The 21,430-nt window shown below is 41.5% G+C and overlaps 1 protein-coding gene across 4 annotated transcripts in view; it reads right to left on the reverse strand.

Moving 5' to 3' along the window:
- The window catches only part of SMARCAD1 (SNF2 related chromatin remodeling ATPase with DExD box 1), a 46,096-nt gene that overhangs the window by 22,929 nt on the left and 1,737 nt on the right, over window positions 1–21,430 (reverse strand). For 3 of the 4 annotated variants that reach the window (XM_083756385.1, XM_083756384.1, XM_083756383.1), the window contains exons 2-8: window positions 12,163–12,498; window positions 9,912–10,080; window positions 5,763–5,919; window positions 4,791–4,854; window positions 3,546–3,637; window positions 2,571–2,654; window positions 1,564–1,648 (exon numbers count right to left, since the gene is read on the reverse strand). In XM_083756385.1, coding sequence (XP_083612511.1) covers window positions 1,564–1,648; window positions 2,571–2,654; window positions 3,546–3,637; window positions 4,791–4,854; window positions 5,763–5,919; window positions 9,912–10,080; window positions 12,163–12,412 — 901 coding nt within the window. In that variant the 5' untranslated portion in view covers window positions 12,413–12,498. Of the gene's footprint in view, window positions 1–1,563; window positions 1,649–2,570; window positions 2,655–3,545; window positions 3,638–4,790; window positions 4,855–5,762; window positions 5,920–9,911; window positions 10,081–12,162; window positions 12,499–13,057; window positions 13,086–21,430 lie in introns of those variants that run through there. The other variant, XM_083756382.1, reaches the window with a different exon arrangement.

Below are 21,430 nucleotides of genomic sequence, written 5' to 3' on the forward strand. Positions count from 1 at the left end.
GTAAATGGAGCAGAAGTCAATAAGCAGAGGTCATTATGAAATCACTATACTATTTTTGAAGATGCCTCCAAAACTAAAATAATCAGCTTTGAACACAAAATCAGACAACAAAAAAACTCTCATTCAACTGGTAACTGCAAAGTATATTCTAGAACAAACAACAAATTGCAGTCATTTTTATTGTTGTTGCTTTTCTAGCAATTTGATCTGCTGATGGTGTTGTTTTTTTTAAAAAAATCAAGCAGAGAATATGTTGGTAGAACCAAAAGGCTGGGCAGCAGCAGTATATGGCAGCTCTCTAGCAAGGATATGAAAGTCTACTTAAATGGCATCAGCGATCACCAACGAGACTGACTTGAAAGCTCAGGAAACAGTATATTTGAATGTCAGAAGTAGTGCTTAGTAACAATCAAGAAAGGGAGGATGTGAAAAATGTTGCATCCTTCTTGGCAGTGTGGTATGGCAGTCTCTATTAAGTATTCTACAAAGAATTAGACAGGTTCCTTCCATCAGTTTACAATCTAAAATATTTTAATTGTAATAGCAGCAGTACAATGACATTAATGCAGGATGAAGGTGGCTAGTTGAAATATGCAGAATGCTTACACTGCAGCTCCACTCTTAGGGACAAAGGTTGCTGCCTGATAGTAAGTCAGACCACTGGTCCATCTAGCTCAGTACAGTCTACACTGGCTGGCAGCAGCACTCCAGAGTTACAGACAGGAATCTGTTTTATTCCCTACCTGAAGATGCCAGGAATTGAATCTGGGACCTTCTATATGAAAAGCATGTGTGCTGCCATTGAGCTGTGACCCTTCCCAATCCTAGATCCCTAGTTGGTGGGGGGGGGGGGGCGTGAAGAAAAGGAAAGAAACAGAAAGAATGGCAGGGAAGAGAGCAATGCTGCTAAGTTGCTTCTGATCATATCATTTTGGGCTCTTCGTTGCAAAGCAGAACCTCCATCACTAAAGCCTCTCCTGAAGTCATTTGTGGGAAGTCAGAGAACATTTCAGAGTGTTGCTTGACATGAGTGAGAGACTGCAAGCAGGAACAGCAATTTCTGAAGTCTGTCTAGGACAGGCATCCCCAAACTCGGCCCTCCAGATGTTTTGGGGCTACAACTCCCATCATCCCTAGCTAACAGGACCAGTGGTCAGGGATGATGGGAATTGTAGTCCCAAAACACCTGGCGGGCCGAGTGTAGGGATGCCTAGTCTAGGAAGACCTTAGGCATACAAGGCTCTCACCAAATGGTAAGAGATTGCAGGATTGAAAATACATTGTAGTTCTGCCCACAATTGTCACTCAAGCCTTACATCACTTAGAATTCCTCAACTTTTACTCCATCACAGAATCATTGATAATAAAAGATATATTCTTATATCAGCATCTGACTTGGTCATTTTTTCCATTTAAAAATATTTCACATATTACTTACAACAGGACATGTAACTCCTTGGGATGATAAAGCCTATATGGGTGTATGTATATATATATATATATACGTGTGTGTGTGTGTGTGTGTGAGTGAGAGAGAGAGAGAGAGAACGAAATACTCTTTACCCTCATGATCTTCCATGAATACTTTTAAAGATTCAAAAGCTTCCTGAAATATCCAGTTGTGTTCCCGAAGTACATCTCTCAGCTCCTATTTAAGAAACAGTAAGCAGAAATCCTATATAGTCACAGAATTAACAGCCTATGAATATCAATGTATTATCACAACTAGACAAACATCTATGCAGATAAAAACAAAGAAGACAATCAAGGAACCTTCTCATTTACAGCAACTATGAGAACATACAATATACATTGTGGCTACTACTGCCCAGTACAAAATTGCTCTTTACCTTTACATTTTATCCAACAATTAAAGCTGAAAGTACTCCAGATCACTAGCTCCAAATTCAAGAATGCCTCACATTATTTCTTTACAACACTATCTTCTACTGTAATATTAACTGTCTATTCTAGCTCATAATGTGGACTGACTGCTGCATCTATTCCTAGATTGCTCAATTATTACACATACTATTATATATATTATATACACTAACAATAAATCCATTCTCCAAGTTCTACCCTTATGTAGCAAATATGACACTATTCATGTAGAAGAAGAAAGTTTCAGCAGGCTTGGGATAATCCCAATGTTGGCAGAGGTACGAAAGACTTTAGAAAAGCTTAAAGCAGTGATGGCCAAACTTGGCCCTCCAGCTGTTTTGGGACTACAACTCCCATCATCCCTAGCTAACAGGACCAGTGATCAGGGATGATGGGAATTGTAGTCCCCAAACAGCTGGAGGGCCAAGTTTGGCCATCACTGGCTTAAAGAGAGGGTTGATGAGCACTGAGTATCTGAAGGGAGGGAGGATAATGGAAAACTGGGGATGGGGGGAAATGGAATGGAGTATCCTAAAAAAAAGTACTTGTGATCAAGTCACTTCATCTCTTTTACACAATTCCAAATTCCTATGCAAAGGGAAGAGAGCTAATAACAGTAACTAGAATGTGGACTAATTTTTGTAAGAGGGTTATATACAACACACTTTTGGCTGAATGTAACATACCTCTTTATCCAAGCTGGGAAATTCTTTGTGCAGTTTGCTTACTAGATTTTCACGCTTTTCCCATTGATTCTCAGGACTCTGCAACTACAGTTCAGAAAAGATTCATTTATTTTAGACTTATCCTACGCCACTAACTAGACAACACACTTGCCCACTGAATGAAAAAGGTAACTTGAAGGAACCACAATTGTGTGTGGTCCATGGGTGAGAAACCTCAGGCCTGGGGGCCAAAGGCAGCCCCCTGCAAGCCTTCCTAACTGTCCTTCACAACTCTGCCCCAACCCCCCAACTAGTCCTGCTTCACACCTTCCTTCAAGTGTTTGTGTGGTTGGAAATGTCCTTCAAATCTGATGCCTTTTACTTGCCTGGGTAGAGAATAGAGAAGAGTGTTTGAGTGTTTGTCGGACATTGCCTACTGTACAAATGTTAAAAATTTACACTTGTTGCACTGCTCACTTTTCCTCAATTACCAGAATGTGGCCCCTGACAGGCTGCCCATAAAGTAACATGGTCCTCAGCCTGAAAAAAAGGTTCCCTATCCCTGGTGTAGCAGATACAGCTAAACCTCCAGATTCATCAGCGGCACTTATTGTAGCCTGATATGGATTGATGTCTTCACCAAGATTTTTTCCAGCACACTTAAGGTTTGAAAACTTCATCTGTGTATTGAGAAAGAAAGCGGTCAAGAGGCCACACAAAATAGCTTAGAGGAGTTGGAGCTGCCCAAACGTCTGTGATTTCCCCCCGGTGGACTAACTCGGACATGTGGCTACCAAGTCATGCATTAAATACAGAAAATTCAGTATATGAAAGAGATATGATTAGGAGAACGTTTAATTTCCAATGCTCTAGCACTCATCTCATAAATAATTAGCTCAGGAACTGAGCACACATGGAAAATCTTGACAAGGTGTTTACTCAACGAGTGCTAATTTGGGGTTCTTTATGTAAAAGAAATTACAACCAGCTACTTACAGGATCAAGCTTTTTCTTTTTCGTATTTTGGTCATCCTCATCTTCAGTACCATCGTTGGCACTTTCCTCAAGTTTCCTTTTGCGAGAGCTGCCTTTTGAAATTAAAAAGGGGATTTTTAAAAAATTGGCAACTTCTTGCAGTCCAGTGTCAAAGCACTTTGTTGCTTAGCAATTAATCTAAATGCCCTTTAATCAAAACCAAAAACTGTTTTTTACTTCAAATTAACCAAACAGTAAAAAATGTAGAAATTTTATTGTATACTAACATTTTTGTTATGAGTTGGCAGTTCATAAGAAATAAAATAAATAAAATTTTGCCAGTTTTTTTCTCTCCCACCCATCCACCAAACACACACACACAAACCCACTGAGACAAAAAATAGCAGATGTTCAGAAATTCTTCCTTCTTTAAAAACTTGCTCAGAATCAAAGGAACCATGCCCTTATGTTCAGGCATGTTTCTTCATGTCTATTATTTTATACACAGGACTAGCCGAAATGTTTTACACAAACGTTTGCTGTTTAAAAAGATATACATTTGAGAGGCTATAAAAAGATGTAAAATTTCAGTTTTTAAAAAAATGAAAATTGGATGGAAGGGGAAGCCAAGGAGCAAAAATAAACAAGGAAAGAAATGCCATTTTGAGACATGCAAGAGATGTACAGTTGAAATAACTTGTAGCCAAAATCCAAGACCATACTATGTAGATAATTCTTACTTCTGAGTTAATATGTGCAAGAGTGTTTGCAAGTCCCCTTAACTTCAGTAGAACTGACTTCCACAGATGATACCAACTTATCTGTATGCTATCACAAATGAGATCACCGCTGCATTTGCCAATACCTAGCCTTCAAACTGATCCTGATAATATGAAGCAAATGGAGTACACAAAATGGAACTTAACCAATATTCATGTGAACATATGCAAAAGTAGGCATAGAAATGCTTTGTAGATGGAATTATATCTGAATTTATGAATCAGCAATGAAGGGCCTTAGACAGTTAGGTCCCCAAAGATGGGTATGGGCAAAGATGGTATGCGCACCAGTGCTTTGCAACTTGATCATAAATAATCTAGGGTTAAGGGTAACTAGTTGGGCATCCGTATTTGCAGATGACATCAAATTATTTAGAGTGGTTAAAACAAAAAGGAATTGCATAGCATTTTCTGTGCCAGCCAATGCTAAAGTGCTAGGTAAAAAACTGCTTGGAAACTATTAACAGAAAGTACTAGTACTTCTTACCTTCCTCATTCAACTTCAAGCCTTCAGCTATAGCTTCATCCATTGTAGCAGTTGATGATATCAGCTAGAGAGAGAGAGAGAGAGAGAGAGAGAGAAAGGACAAAAAAGTCAACAAACATTTCTTTATTAAAATTAGAGGAATTTCAATTATATTCTCAAGAATTTACAGTGAAATCCTATGCATGGTTTTTGAAAGTTCTTCTGTATTCAAATTGTCCACCCCCAAAAATATGAATTCTGCAATCCATACAATTTATGCAAATTGGGAAAACTTGCTACTGATAAAGGGAGAGGAGTTATGCAATACACTGTAGTCCACTGGAAATCCATTTGCCTTCTGAGCTGTTAGGAGACATTGCCCACATTATTTCAACTGCATCATGACAGTCACAATGGGTCAAAAACTTGTTTCAGAGGGAAAGCAGAGATTCTCAGGAAGCTGCTACATTCTGCATGCCCACTCTACAATTCTTTCACTGGCACTATTTAATGATTATATGCTGCTATGAGTTTCAAAGAGCTTTCCATGGACCACCTCAGCAAGCCTTTAAGCTTCTACTTAAATAACATTTACTTAAGCTATTATTTTATGGATTGCATTTCTAATCATTTTTATGTGCCCTGGGGGGGGGGGAATCACACTTTATAGGACAAAATGGCAAGAGTATACATACTAATACGAATGAACTCATGAAAGGTAGATAGTATAAGAGACTAAGTTCTCAGGCTACTATATATAGAGTTGCCTATCCAAGATCACCTACTCTGTTCACAGAAAATGCAAGATTTGAAAACAGAACTCCCTGAGTCACAGTGTGTGAGAGAATGAGTGAGAAGGTGAGAGTAAGTAGCTCACTTCCAAGTGTACACTAACACTGCTTTAGGACTAAATATTGTAATTCATTCTTCACAATATTTTATGACTGGTGCTCCTTTCAAATTAGCTAACAATTCAAAAGTATATTACTGTACTTGTAATAACTCTTGGTCACTTTTTTGTGGAAAGAGTTCCTTTAGTGTTTGGAGTTTGCAATAGTTCAGATCCTCCTCCTCTTCCTCCTCTTCTTCATTTTCCTTAACAGATTTTGATGGCTTGCCTTCATCCTCTTCACTATCTGAAGGCTCTGAGCTGTCGTGCATGGTAAAAATATTTACACCATTTTAGTCAAGCACCGTAGTATTGCATTTTCTAGAAATATATAAACACAGTAGCACTGGTAGGAATAACAGCAAATTTATTACGTCATAGGATTTCATGGACACATCTGATTGAGTGAACTGTAATCTCTGAATGGGTATACCATCTTAAAACTGGTCTTTAAGGTGCACAACACTCTTCATTGTTTTTTACTGCAAAAAGACTGATAGGGCTACTCCTTTGGAATCTAACTTTTAAAACCAGCTGCCCTGTCAAGAGCCTTGGGAAAGCAAGCAATTAGCTCTAGCCTTATCATAAAAACTTACCCAACACAGGAGCTGTTTATAGGCTACATTTCTGTCTAGGGACTTTATCTGCATTCCTCTCTGGAGGATTCTGCTGCAGCAGATGCAACATTTTCTCTGTAAGAAGGTGAAACCTAATTTTCTAAGATTATGCCTTTCTGATGTCAATGTAGCTTTCAAGAAAATTGCCAGTTACCCCATGCAACATTACCCATCCCTGAACATTCTGAGTTGCATCTAAGAAATCTCAAAAATATTGTCAAAACTAATTTACCTATATTCTACATTGTTCTGTGCCAATGTTTCTGTATTCCAACCCTACTGGCTTTTAAGGTTACATCTACTCAAGAGAGTGTGTGGATAGCTTATAAGATTTCATAGGTACACAGCGAAGCTCTTAAAAATCACATAAGTTGTACAGCACAGTTGATACAAGAATTCCTAAACAATATGTATATGCATCTGTCACACACACAAAAGTGGTTGTACAGGAATATCCAATGTGGTATTGACCAGATGTTGTTATAGACTATAATTCCCATCATCCTTGACCAAGTTTGGCCAGGGCTGATGGAAACTGGGAGATCAACAGCATCACACTGGCTACCCTGCATAGACTGAGCAGACTCTGATCAACAAAAGAGATGCTTCTGTGGGCTGACAATAATTATGTGGACTGGAAGCACCTAATGCTTCCCTAAGTGGCTCCACTTAATGGCCATAAGTGACTGGCTATTTACAAAGATTAGGTTAGTTCCTTTGTTCAACAAAAAAAGGTTCTGAACACGCTAGGAAGGCCTAGTTATTGACTGAGAAGTTCATTTTCTCTATCTCATGAGCACAGCAAATACTTTACAGGAGTCACTCAAGTACACTTGAGCAATAACAGAATTATTAACAAAGAGAAATAAGGCCTTATCGAATACCATCTAGTTTACACACTCAGCTAGGAAGTTGATTCTGAACCGCAACACCTGACCACAGTGAAATGAAGCAGCCCTTTTCAAGAGGTGTTAAACACTTGTTAATTTGCCTTAGTGCTGCCTTGGGAAAAGGAATTAAATGCATTAATTACAGGAGATAAAAAGTAGTTTCAAAACTCCATTCATTTATTTGAAAACTTAACTCATAATACATTATCTTCCAAATCTTTTTATAAAACCGCATGCCTGAGGGCATGTTAAAATGCTCATCTAATTATCAAGTTGTTGTCATTTATAATATCTTTTTCTTGAAGATGCTGTGTAATTAAAGATCATAAAAAGTAAGTACATACCGTATTTTTTGCTCTATAAGACTCACTTTTTCCCTCCTAAAAAGTAAGGGGAAATGTGTGTGCGTCTTATGGAGTGAATGCAGGCTGCGCAGCTATCCCAGAAGCCAGAACAGCGAGGGGAATTGCTGCTTTCACTGCGCAGCGATCCCTCTTGCTGTTCTGGCCTCTGAGATTCAGAATATTTTTTTCCTTGGTTTTCCTCCTCTAAAAACTAGGTGCGTCTTGTGGTCTGGTGCGTCTTATAGAGCGATAAATATGGTAATTAAACAAAGCTCTAGGGAGACAATAAAAAATGCTCCATGTATCATATTAAAAAGTATTTTTTGAGAATTTATTTAATGATACCAAGAATTATTTTTCATAGTTAAAAACAACAGATGCATTTAAAATTCAGATTGAAGGAGGAATGCATCTATAATCAGGAGATATTTTAAAATAAATAATGCTTGTTTCAATAACTGAGATTCACTTCTTTTTAACTCTATGGACTTTATTGAATACAGTGATACCTCGGGTTAAGAACTTAATTTGTTCCGGAAGTCCGTTCTTAACCTGAAGCACCACTTTAGCTAATGGGGCCTCCTGCTGCTGCCGTTTTGCCACCGGAGCATGATTTCTGTTCTCATCCTGAAGCAAAGTTCTTAACCCGAGGTAATATTTCTGGGTTAGCAGAGTCTGTAACCTGAAGCGTATGCAACCTGAAGTGTATGTAACCCGAGGTACCACTGTATATGTTAAATAGTAATGTTGCAGTACCTAAGATCATTATATTACAATCCAACCAACCCTTTTGAGTGGGCAGTTTGTCATTATGCTGGTGTGCGAGGGGGTGATTGTTTTATTTATGTTTTTATTATGTGTTTTGTTTTCTTGTATTTTTATGCTGTGAACTGCCCTGAGATCAATGCTGGCATACCAATTTAATAAGTAAATAATATATGTTCTTGGGCCTACAGTCTTTGGCTAACGAAATGGTAAACTTGGTGAAAATGGAATGAATTTTGGACTTACTATGAACATTCATTTTCTTCAGTGGATAGTTCTAACCTAGGAGTGAGTTACAGGGCAAAAACCTTGATGGATTGATTGATTTACTTATCAATCCATCCTGCCCACTACTGCCTTCCCTCAGGCCTTCAGTTCCAAGGCACCAGAATTCTCAATGTCATAGTAACCTGTAAGGCCACCTTATACGTTGTTGCTCCCAAGAGAGGCATGGAGATGTGAGTAGTCATAACACTTGCTACTCCATCTCGTTTAAACAGCTACCTCAGTGCCCTGCCAGCTCCTCTGGCTAGAAGTGTGAAGAAGGGCAAAAGACCCTCCTCCTCCATCCTCAATCAAGTTCATCTGTCCAACAGCTTCCTTGCCCCCAGGTCATGGCTTGAAGATCAGCAAAGCAATTAAAAAGAGAGGAGCTGGTGGGGTGGGGAGGGATTAATCATTTTACAAGTTATGTAACCTTGTTACTTAATTCTTTTAAACTGTATTGTGGTATTTTTAAGTACTGTAATTTTTATTGATCATAATTTAGTAAGGATTTATTGTTATTGTTGAGAGTGAATTTCTGTTTAATTATTTGCTGGTATTTTGAGAGTCAATTTTATTGTGCACTATTAGATTCTAATGGAATACTGAATATTGCTTTATTATAGAATAGAATAGAATAGAATCACAGAGTCGGAAGGGACCACAAGAAGAAGAGTTTGGATTTGATATCCCGCTTTCCTAAGGAGTCTCAAAGAGGCTAACAATCTCCTTTCCCTTCCTCCCCCACAACAAACACTCTGTGAGGTGAGTGGGGCTGAGAGACTTCAGAGAAGTGTGACTGGCCCAAGGTCACCCAGCAGCTGCATGTGGAGGAGCGGAGACGCGAACCCGGTTCCCCAGATTATGAGTCCACTGCTCTTAACCACTACACCACACTGGCTCTCCAGTGTCATCTGGCTCTCAAGGATCATCTAGTAGAACCCTGTGCAACACAGGACTCTTTGGCCCAATGTGGGGCTCAAACCCATGACCATGGGATTAATAGTTTCATGCTGTTTGATAAAGCTGTTTATTTTAAGCCATATTTCGTATTATGACATATGCGTTGGATCAGACAGTCGTAAAATAGATTTTGTATATTTTGTTGCTTCTTTGGCTTGTAAACTGCCTTGTGTATAGGAATGTGGAAAGGCGATATACAAATTAAACATGCAATAAAATGAAACCTATTTAGGAGCTCTCATGGAGTTAATGATAACAAGCTTTATTGTTTTTTATACCGACCCCCCCCCCCAAAAAAAAAATATTTGCTTGTAAGAAAGTAGTAATCAGAAATATGGACTTAATATCAATTTATGAGTATGAATAAGGGAATTTATATGTATAAATAAACAGGCATTACTAAGACTTACATAATAATCACATCCTTCCTGGGAGCAGCAAATTGCTTTATACGGGAGTATTTTGGTGCCACTTCTTCTTCACTTTCTGATGACAATTCAATAACATCTTTCTGACACTTAAAAAAAGATGATTGTGTTGTCCTTTTTGCTTCAGGGGTTTCTGGAACACTGGAATCATCTGTCAAAGCATTTTAAAGGATAAAAAAGACACATGTTACAGAAAAACAAGAGTACAAGTCTTACTATGACTGAGGTATCATCAGAAGTGGCCACGCTGATTACACCAAATTAATTAGAAATGTGCTTTGGGGGTACGTTTAGTCTAAGAATTATGTAATTTAAGTTAATGAGTTTTTCTACTGCCTTGAAAACGTGTGTGTTAAAGGTGGTATAGTTGGGTGGTTAATTGAAGATCTGTTTCAAGTTGTGGCATCCTTAAAACTCAGCATGTCTCCAAACTCAATGGCTGCTGAGAAAATCACAGCTTTATGTAGGCTAAAATCACAGCTTTATGGGCTAAAATCACAGCTTTATGTAGGCTCAGAACTACAGTGTGGCCTGCACAGGTCTTCTGGCATCAAATGGAAAGAAGGGGCTTCTGTGTTCTGCTATGCTCTTGCTTGAAACAGCTAACAGCCCTAAAAGCAGGTAGGGGCAAAAGTGAAAAGATTATGGTTCCATCCATGGCTCCGTTTCAGGGCTAAAGCATTCTGACCCTGGAGGCATGAAGGCAAAATGAGAAAGACAGCAGCACACACAGGAGAACAGCAGCTGCAAAATAGGATTGCTTCCTGGCAGAAGTTTACTGGAAATAAATTTTAAATAATCTGAAAGTGCTTGAGAGGTGTTTGATGGAAACTTCAATAAATCTTGAGCTTTTATAACCCCGAGCAAGTGACTGACACTGGAAAAGTAAACTTTGAAACTGGGTGCTGTGGCATGCCCCCCCCCCCCACCGCCGTATCAAAATTGTACTGCCATATGGTAACAGGATCTTAGAACTAGATATATTTATTGGAGTAGGGGGATGACACCCCCCCCGCCGAAAAATTATCAAGAAATAACTTGCAACTTAGCAGTAGATTTTGAATTAGAAAAATGCAGCTCACACACCTGCTCTGTTTAAAAGTAAAACCAGGATACTACAGTAATCAGACGACACCACCACATGCTCCCCCCACACCAATATTTAATGCTTCAGATGACCATCACCAAGCCTAATTAGAGACATATTAAACTCATCAGGGTCAAGCAACAGTCATATATCGTACTGATTCAGGATAGAGAATAGGGAATAGAGCTGCACAAGACAGCACAAGGGGTGAAGCAAACATTCTTGCAGCTTGCTCTTAATCTCAAAGCCATAGCTATTTTTGCATGTCCATACATTGTTATTTGCTTCATCTGTCCACAGTACAGAGACAAACTTTCCATTGCTCTTATCACCATAGCACAACTGACATTCTGATTTCTACTTAGCTTGTTTGCTTTAAATTCAGGGATATTATGGCACTTGGACCATTACTTCCATGGCATTTTATTTATAGTCTATCTAGCCTAAAATAATTGGTTGAGAGTACTGCGTACTCTGTCTGGCAGCAGCTTTCCAAGGACTGAGACAGAAGTATTTCCAGCCCCAAGACCCACAATCTGAGGTGAAGTTGTGGCAACTGGAGCTCAAGACCTTCTACATTCAGAAGAGTTTGCTTTGTCACTGAGCTATACTGCTGTATCATTGAGATACAGTCCACAGACTAAATTTAGTGTGAACATTCCAAATTAAGCTGCCCTGTTAGACACAGTCAATGATCATTTCGGGGGGGAAGGGAGAGAGATAATAGCTAAGGACTGTCTGCTTTGTTTTCCTACCAAAACAACTTCAATGGATCAGGATGTTGGCAAAGCAGTTTGAATGTTAAGTTATGAGGGTCAAGCCCTATGGGATTTTCTTGCAAGTTCTTAATTAACCCAGATTTCCTAAATGCTTTTGAGAACATGATATTTGATACCAGAGAAAATGAATGTCTAGTCAACCACAGGAATACTCTGCACATAACTAGAGGAATTCAAAGAATGCTCTAGAAATTAGAGCTGTAAAAGATATAACAAGATACAGCCGCCACATTGCTATCAAAAGGTCATTCAGCTGTATGAGTGAAGATCAAACACTAAGCTATCAGCACGAGTACTGTAGACTAAATCAAAGCTGGTTGTATATAGACCTTCCCTTCATTTATAAATCACATATATGAGAACTCACCAGTTTTCTCAGACACATCAGATGCTGGGGTGGCTGGTTTACTAATGTGATCAGGAACATTGTCATTTTCTTCACCAACAGATGCAGCACCATCTTTTGAAGGAGAACATGTGGTATCCTTATCTATTGCATCCAAAGAAGTAGAAGAAGCCTCCTCCTGATCTGCAGAAAGGCCAGGGGAAGGGGCACTCTCTTCCTCCACACATGACTTCCTTTCAAAGCGAAAGCGGTCCAGGTTAAGCAGACTCATGATTGGCCTTCCACTTCTGTCACAGATTATGGAGTTCAATTTAAAATCCCTCGGGCTTATGATAGCACCATATAAATCAAGAGTAGCTAGAGATATAAAAACAAAACAAAACCCAAAGGGTGAGGTGGGAGATACATGATAGAGCAAGAAAATACAATGGAAGATCCTTATTTGTAGGCATTCATTCATTCAATAAATTTCTATACTGTCTTGGGTCATGAATAACCTCAGGGTAGTTTACACCTATAAAACTTAAGATTTATTGAAACTATAAAACACACAGTAAAAAGTTAGGCCATGTACAAAAGAGGACAAAGTAGTCTCCAATTATAAATGGGCAACATTGATTAACTACTCCCAAATGCCTTAGTGAACAAATGTATCTCCAACTATTGCCAATGTAGACATCAACCACATTTCTGACCAGGGGGAGTTCCATAACCAGAAGGCCAGCACAGAAAAAGAACAACCACAGTTACCTCTACTCTGGGCTATGGCAGGTTTCCACAGCTAGAAAAAGAAGTGCTATTCCACTAATGCCATCTCAGCATCAAGTGATGCTGATGGATCTAAGAGTATTCCCAGACTTCAAACCTGCTACTTCAAGGAAAGTGCAATCCTGTCTAGAACAGGTCATCTACTTACTTCCAAGACACATGAAGGCTCTTAAGCAACTCACTAGTGCCTCCAAGCTAACCTGTACAGTCTCCAACAATTGTGATGAAAAAGAAGAACTAGAGTTGGGATTCATCCACATATTGATAATGCTGTGCCTCAGATCCCTGGATGACCTCACCCAGATGCTTCATATAGATCAGAGTGGGGAATCTTCAGTCTGTGGGTCAACTAGGCTCACCAGGCAGTTATTCCCAAACCATGCCTATCCACGCATCTGCTAGTGACACAGGCTGCAACGGCTAAGCAGTCTAGGTGGCAGGAATAAATCTCCACTCATTACTTTCCCCCTCTTTCTACACCTGCTTAAAGGAGAAGCAGAGCACTGTTTGAACCAGCCTCCCCCATCCTTCAAGGAAAAGGAAGTTTGATTCAAATGGCACTTTGCCACTGGAGGCATGGCTATTATATTAAAATGCTTATCTTCAAAGTGCTGTTTCAGTGCCTCCCTACTTCTTTAAAGGGAGCTTAGGAGGAAGTCTGAATAGGCTGGATCTTCCTCACCTCACACCATCCCACTCCTATACAGGGGGAAATGATCCAATCAAGGTAAATTCCATCCTTAAATCTCTGTCCCCTTCCCCAGCAGCAGAAAGGATGGGTTAAAGGTGCTTCACTTTAGCTGTGGTGACTGCTGCCTTGTGCAGAAAATTATCGGAATTAGAACTCCTGAGGGAATAAAGGTGGCAGTCGTTGTGTGAGCTGGAGACTCCAAACAGAAGTGAAGGAGTCTAAGTGAGGAGTTCATAGTAGTAAGGCTGACATTATAATCTTAAGGGGGCCTTGCTGTGATCGTAAAAAGCAGTGGGAGACTCCCAAAGCCTTCTGCAAAACTCTCAAAAGCTTTTGGGAGTCTCCCCCTCTCTCTTTAAAGATCAAAGAAAGATTGGGCATAAAAGAAAATGGGAGGGAGATCCAGCTGAAATTGGGAGGAAAGGGATTTTGGCAGACAGGCACCCTGTCCAAATGGTTTCCCATTGCCGATATAGATGTTAACAAGCATGAGGACAAGATGGAACCTTGCAATACACCATGGTGCAAGTGCCAGGTAGTCAGGCAGTAGTCACCCAATGCCACTTTCTAGAAACAGTCCTGCAGGTAGGAGGGGAAACACAATAACACTATACCTCTAAGTTCCAACTCACAGAGCCACACCAGGAGGATACCAGTCAATGATACTGAAAGCTGTCAAGAACTAAAGAAGAATCAGCAAGTTCACACTCCTCCTGGCTGTGTCATTGATCCGGCGTATAAGACGACTTTTTAACCCCGGAAAAGAGGTTAAAAAGTTGGGGGTTGTCTTATACGCCGGATACTACCTCCGAGGTAGCAGTGAGCGCCAGGCGGCTTCCTCCTGGCGCAGAGACCGCCTCCCGCTTGCTGCTTCAGAGGCTGCTGAAGCTGCTGATGGCGCAGCAGCGGGCGGTGGGCTCTGCGCCGCGCCAGGCGGCCTCCTCTCGGCACAGAGACTGCCGAAGCTGCTGCCACAGTGAGCAGCGGGCTCCGCACCAGGCAGCTTCCTCTCGCCCAGCGTTTAAGACTGGGCTTATAAGACTGGGTCGCCTTATAGGCCCAGTCGCCTAACACGCCAGAATCTACAGTAATACTGGGACTGAAACCAGATTAAAATGGGTTCAGGTGATCAGGATACTCCAAGCATGCCTGGCTACCGGTGATCTACAGCACTTTCATTTTGCAGCAACGATCTCATTTTGGGGTGGGCAGGGGAAGCAAGTCAAAGTGCACTTGGAGTTGGAAGGCAATAGCCAGAGATTTTACTTTGGACTTGGGCAGGGAGGCATTTCTTCTCCCATGCCCTCAGCACCTGCAGTTTTAACCTTGAATCTCAGTCGCATACATGGCCACAAGACTTCTCAAATTGCTCACAGACAATTCCTGGTCACAAAACAGACCTGGTACATGGCTAATTTTGAACACTATCTCCAGTACCTTGCCCATGATCTCTCATGCACCTTCAGAAGGGAAGATTTAACATCTTCTTGGACACCCCCCCACCCCCCAAGTCAATCTCTCCATTTAGCTTTCATAAGTCATAATGAGCAAGGATCAACAGCACACGAAGCTGGCCAAACACCTTCAAGTGCCTAGTCCACAAGAACCTGAAAGGATCCCATTCAACTTGATTAACTGGTGATCTGGAACCTCCCCCAGAGTTTTATTAATTGTCCATATTTCCCTTAAAGTGCCTTACAAATTTATCACAACAAGCCTCTGAGGGTTTTTGATATTTTCACCTTGGAAAAGCTCTGCAGGATGGTTACTTGATGATGCAATGGAAGAGGGCATATATATTTTATTTGTCACAATTGCTGCCATATGGCAGGCATTATTATGTGCTCTCACCTGTGCCTTTTTACTATACAATGTGTGCCACATATGCTTCAGTCACCACCCTGGTCAGCTGTGACCAAGGTACGTGAGTGGGTTGGCAGAGAATGGATGGATTTCGCTTTCTCCACCAGCCTGTTGGGCAGAAGGCAATCCACACCTGTTAAGCAATTAATACCCTGCATTTCCATGCAGGCTGCAGAAGACGATTTCCCTATTCTATGGCAAGCATGGAAACACAGGATACTATGATTACTTACCTTTCTAAAATATTTGTAGGCTACCGTTTAAGGTCAACCCCCCTCAAAATTATTTCCAACATGTAGATTCACAAGATATAATCAGCAGTAACTTTAAAACTATAAAACACCTGAGGAAACAGCAGCTTTTAAAGGTTAATATTCAATTGAAGCCATAACTTTTTCTTTTAGGGTTAATTAATAGGATGCACAACTGAAAAGGGACTATGGAAAATTATTCTAATATATGATTACAGAAGTAAGATTGTTATATGCACAAAGATGGAAAGATACAGCCCTACCTACTATAGAGGAATGGTTAGTAAAATTATTGGACATAGCTGAGATAGCAAAGTTAACGTGTTTAATTGGAGAAAAATCATTATTGACATTTATTAAAGATTGGAAATTTCTTATGAACATTTTGAATGAATGAGAAAATGAACTTGTCATATCTGGATTTGAAGATTGACAGCACAGTTGGATGTTAATGAATGAATACTATACAATATTTAGATGAAGGACAGAGAACTGGAAGTCTTTTAACCTTTTTTTTCCACACACACATCCCACTCTCTCCTTTCCCCCTACTTTCTTCTCCTTTGTGATTCTGTTTCCTTTTAGATTAGATTTTTAAAGTATTTCTTTTACTCTGGTGTATTATAAAAATATACTTTTTATTGGGTATGAACTTTTATATATCTTTGGATAAGTATCAATAAAAATAGATACTTTAAAAACCCCACAACACACCATAAAAATAACTTTACTAAACAAAGAGAACTAGCATAAGCACTAACTGCAAACAACATTCGTCCCAATATGAATGAAATCAGATAACTAAAACTAATGCAGTTGGGATATTGTTTATGGGTTTTTGCTGGGGGATTTTGTTGCTGTTATTGATTATTATTATTTTTTGTATCCTTATTTTTAGATCATATTATCATTCATGATTTATGTGGCAATTGTTCAGTTTGGCTATCTATATTTGATGTGTTTTATTTATTGTTTATTACTACTTTTGTTAGGTTTGTAATTATGTAAATCCTTTAATGTTGTAAGCCACCTTGAGCATGGTTTTAGCTATGGAAAGGTGGCATATAAATAAAATGATGGTGATATACAGCAACCCAATAAAACATTTCTTTATGAAATGGCAAATGTAGGGCCTGCTTAAAGGTCTGCAAAAAGTGAAGGTGGTTTATGTATTTCCATGGAAGCCGGGTTCCACAGGTGTTGGGCCACTGTCATAAAGTCCCTATCCCTTGTGCCCACCTGCTTATTTGCTTTCACAAATGGGCACACAAGAAGAGACCCTGATACAAGCAGCCCAATACTGAAGATTATTTCAGGTAACCTGACCACAAACCATTTAAGGCCTTAAGGGAGCCAGGGTGGTGTGCAGTGCTTCGAGTCTTGGATTAGGACCCAGGAGACTAGAGTTCAGGTCCCCACTTGGGCATGAAGTTCACTGGGTGACCTTGGGCCAGACACTGACCTCACAGGGTTGTTGTGGGGATTAATTGACAAGGGAGAGAACAATGCACACCACTTTGAGCTCCTTGGAGAAAAAGATGGGATATAAATGCATAAATTAAATACCAGCACTTTGAACTGGATCATAGGTTTACCACATTCTGACCAACCAGCCCTCACCAATACTCAGTATGTTGCATTTTCTGCAAACTGACGTTTCTGAACCATCTTTAAAGGCAGGCCCACACAGAATGCTTTACAGTAGTCCAGCTTGGTTATCACTTGTGAAAGGTTCACTAAGACAAGGTCTCTCCTCTCTAAATAGGGTCGAAGTTGGCATACCAGCCTAAATTGGTAAAAAGCAGTTGGCCACTCCTGCCACCTGAACTTCCCCATTTAGTGCTGAGTCCAAAGCTCTCCCACTTCATACTTCATCATTCAGGGGACTGCAAGCCTATCTAACAATGGCAAACTTCCATCCAGAGAACTCTGTTTACCACCCCACAGTATTTCCTTGTCTGCATTAAGCCCCAGCCTGTTCACTCTTATCCAGCTCTAAACCACTTCCAGACAGTGAGGAAAGAGTTCCATAACCTCCATGGAATGAATAGATGGAAATGATATGGAGGTAGAGTGTCTGCTGCATAGGGATGATACTTTAGCCCAAACCTCCAGGAAACTTCCCCCAGTGGTTTCATGCAATGTTGAATGTGTGAGAGTCAAGATGCTCCACTACACATACAGTCATACCTTGGGTTGAATACGCTTTGAGTTGAGCGCGTTCGAGTTGCGCTCCTCGGCAACCCAGAAGTAACGGAGTGCGTTACTTCCAGGTTTCACCACTTGCACATGTGCTCAAAATGACGTCACGTACGTGTGCAGAAGCAGCAAAAAGCAACGCGTGCGTGCGCAGATGTGTCATCACTAGTTATGTTTACTTCTAGATGCGAACGGGGCTCCGGAACGGATCCCGTTCGTATCTAGAGGTACCACTGTATTCATTATAAGGCACCACCACATATGTTAACAGATACAGTGGTACCTTGGTTTACTAACTTAATCGATTCCAGAAGTCCATTCTTAAACCAAAGCATTCTTAAACCAAGGCGTGCTTTCCCATAGCAGTGGGGGACTCAATTTACAAATGGAACACACTCAACGGGCAGCGAAACATGTTCTTATTCCAAGGCAAAGTTCACAAATCAAAACACCTCGGGTTACAGACGCTTCAGGTTACAGATGCTTGAGGTTACAGACTCTGCTAATCCAGAAATAGTACCTCGGGTTAAGAACTTTGCTTCAGGATGAGAACAGAAATTGCGCAGTGGTGGCGCGGCTGTAGTGGAAGGCCCCATTAGCTAAAGTGGTGCTTTAGGTTAATAACAGTTTCAGGTTAAGAATGGACCTTCAGAATGAATTAAGTTCTTAACCTGAGGTACCACTGTACTTCTGGGTTTGCAGCATTCTCAATCCAAGTTGTTAATAAACTAAGCTGTTCTTAAACCAAGGTACCACTGTATAAAGCAGAGTGGAAGCCCCCTCGCATCAGTTTCCAAGACTTATCCTCCAAAAAGGACTGAAGCCACAGTAACACTGCGCCGCCTCAGCCCAACCCAGTGGCGTAGCGTGGGGGGTGCCAGGGGTGCCGGCCGCACCAGGCGCAACATCTGGGGGGGCGCAAGTCCAGAGGGAAGGGACAAGTTCCTTCCTCCGCCGGGCTCCCCGCCGCCACTGCCAGCCTTGCGCCCTAGCGCGCGCGCCGCCGCCGCGGCTGCGCTCCACTCACTGCTCGCAGGAGGAGCAGCCGCTGCAGCAGCGGCGACGCCGCCACCAACGCCTGGCCGGGCACGGGCAGCCTCCACACACCCCCGCCGCCGCCATCCCCTCGGCCCAGCCACAGGCGGCGGCTGCTTCTGCCGACTGGGAGGGAGGAGCCACACCCTCCGAGAGGAAGCCGGCGGGCGGGCGAGGGTCTCCCGGCGGAAGGGGGCGCCGCTGGCTCCGGCTCTCAGTGCAAGCCTCAGCCGCGGGGGGGGGGCGGGGGAGGACGGAGCGCGGCTGGAAGCCCCCGGACCAGGCTGGGGGGAGGAGAGGCGCTCGCCAAGCCCGGATCTGGAGCGCCTCGGAGCGCCCAAGGAGAGGAGAGGGCGGGGAGGCGCCCAAGGGGAGGGGGCTTCGGCTGCCTCGGCCCGCGGGGGCTCCGCAAATAATAAATTTAATAAATTCCTGCTGAGCCTTAAGGGGGGGTCCTTGGTTCCTTCACTCGCCCCCAGCCCCAATGGCGTAGCGTGGGGGGTGCAGGGGGGCCGGCCGCAACATCTGGGGGGCGCACTCACATTCGAGTGCTAAAATCCAGGGGTTAGGGGGCACAAATTACTTGCCTTGCCCCGGGTGCTGACAACCCACGCTACGCCACTGGCCCAACCCATACTAACAGTTCAGAAAATACCAAGGCCAATAGCACTGAAAGACCAATAACACATAGGGCTGGACCAGAGCTGTCAACGTTCAGATTTGAAAATAAGGGATCAGCATCCTCACCTGTCCCGGGGACAGTCTACGGGATATCTAACAATCTGGGATAGCAGCAGGAAGCAGCGCTAGAATAAGGGAATTTCCCGCAAAAAAAGGGAAGGTTGACAGCCATGGGCTGGACTCTCCACCCGTTCAATCCATTCTCCAATGCAATTAATCCACCAGGTCAATCAAGGCTGTTTCCAAATCAGCCTGAAACAGATCATCAGCATCATCTAATATTACCTGGAGTTGAAAAACCATCACACACTCCAGCATCTTGTTCATGAATGGCAGGTAACTGGACAGTAACTATCCCACATTTAGGTCTAAATTTGGTTTCTAAAGGTGACCACATCTGAGATCCATAGTTCCAGCCCAGCCCAGACAAATTTTAGTAACTAGGAAGGGCAATGATCACTAGAACATATGGTAGGCCTTAATCCTGCAAAGAGTAGTACTGTCTTCAAGTTGTTCTAGTCCCATCTATTTCAAACTACATCAAATCTATAGTATCCAAATCAGCACATACGCAAGCAACTTTATAACTGAAATGTGCAAGCAAACTGATCACAGTGGGCCTTCAAGGATTCCAGTTTTTGCAACCCAGTGTCTATACCCCCCCTCCCCCAAAAAATCACTACTGGATGACATTGAGAAAACACAATGGTGATGGAAAAGTCAGTATTTTTCACTTTCATCACCACAATGAAGAATGACTGAAAACGAAATCTTACTTGTGTTCAGTCATATTATTTACGAATCTTCCACTATTCATTCTAATCATCAGCCCTGCTGTCTCATCATCCTCAGCTTCTTGGAATACCAATAAACTGGCTTTACTCTACAACTGGATTGAGTCAATAGCTTGTTATCCACACATTCCAAGCAGAGACCAAAGTATTGATTGGTATCACAAAATTGGCATAAAGTTATTTTTTATGAAAGCACCATAGCTACAGGACACAACTAAGGGTGCCTACTGAAAAGAGTTAGGTCCTAAACCAATATTAAACTGCTTCTGAACAGCTAGATAGGCAGCATCCTCCCTAACACATAGAGCATTCAAACAAAACAAATGGAAAACATCCTAATCTGTACTGACTTTAAAATGCTGGATTCCAGCTGTGAGGCAGTTTTAGGCACTTGTGTGTTTTTTTAATTACGATTTATTAAATTTATTATTTGTTAATTATACAAATTAACAAATTATATTTGTATACTGCCCTAAAGGGCAATTTTAAATTATGATTTCCTCATGTTTTATCAGGCTGAGGTTTCAATCTGCCTGAAAGGGACCCCCAAGGGTCATCTAGTCCAACCCTCCTTGTTGGCAATGCAGGAATCTCAACCAAAGCATCAATGTCTGAGAGCTGCTCACTAGTGATAGAAGCAAATGCAGGCAAGATCTCTTCAAGTTTCCACACACCTTGACATTTTTTTAGCAATCTGCTCACACGGCAACACAGAGCGACAGAAAGAGTGAGCGTGGAGAGGAGTGGGGGGAACAGGGAATATTTTATATAATAATAATAATAATAATAATAATAATAATAATAGGAAGAAGAAGTTATTAATATTATTATTATTTATACTCCACCCACCTGGCTGGGTTTCCCCAGCCAATCTGGGTGGCTTCCAGCACAATATTAAAATAAAATGATTCATCAAATATTAAAAGCTTCCCTAAACAGGGCTGCCTTCAGATGTCTTCTAAAAGTCTGATAGTTGTTTATTTCTTTGACATCCAATGGGAGGGTGT

This window comes from Podarcis gaigeae (genome assembly GCF_964106915.1).
Source record: "Podarcis gaigeae genome assembly, chromosome: 9".
Classification (NCBI taxonomy): Eukaryota; Metazoa; Chordata; class Lepidosauria; order Squamata; family Lacertidae; genus Podarcis; species Podarcis gaigeae.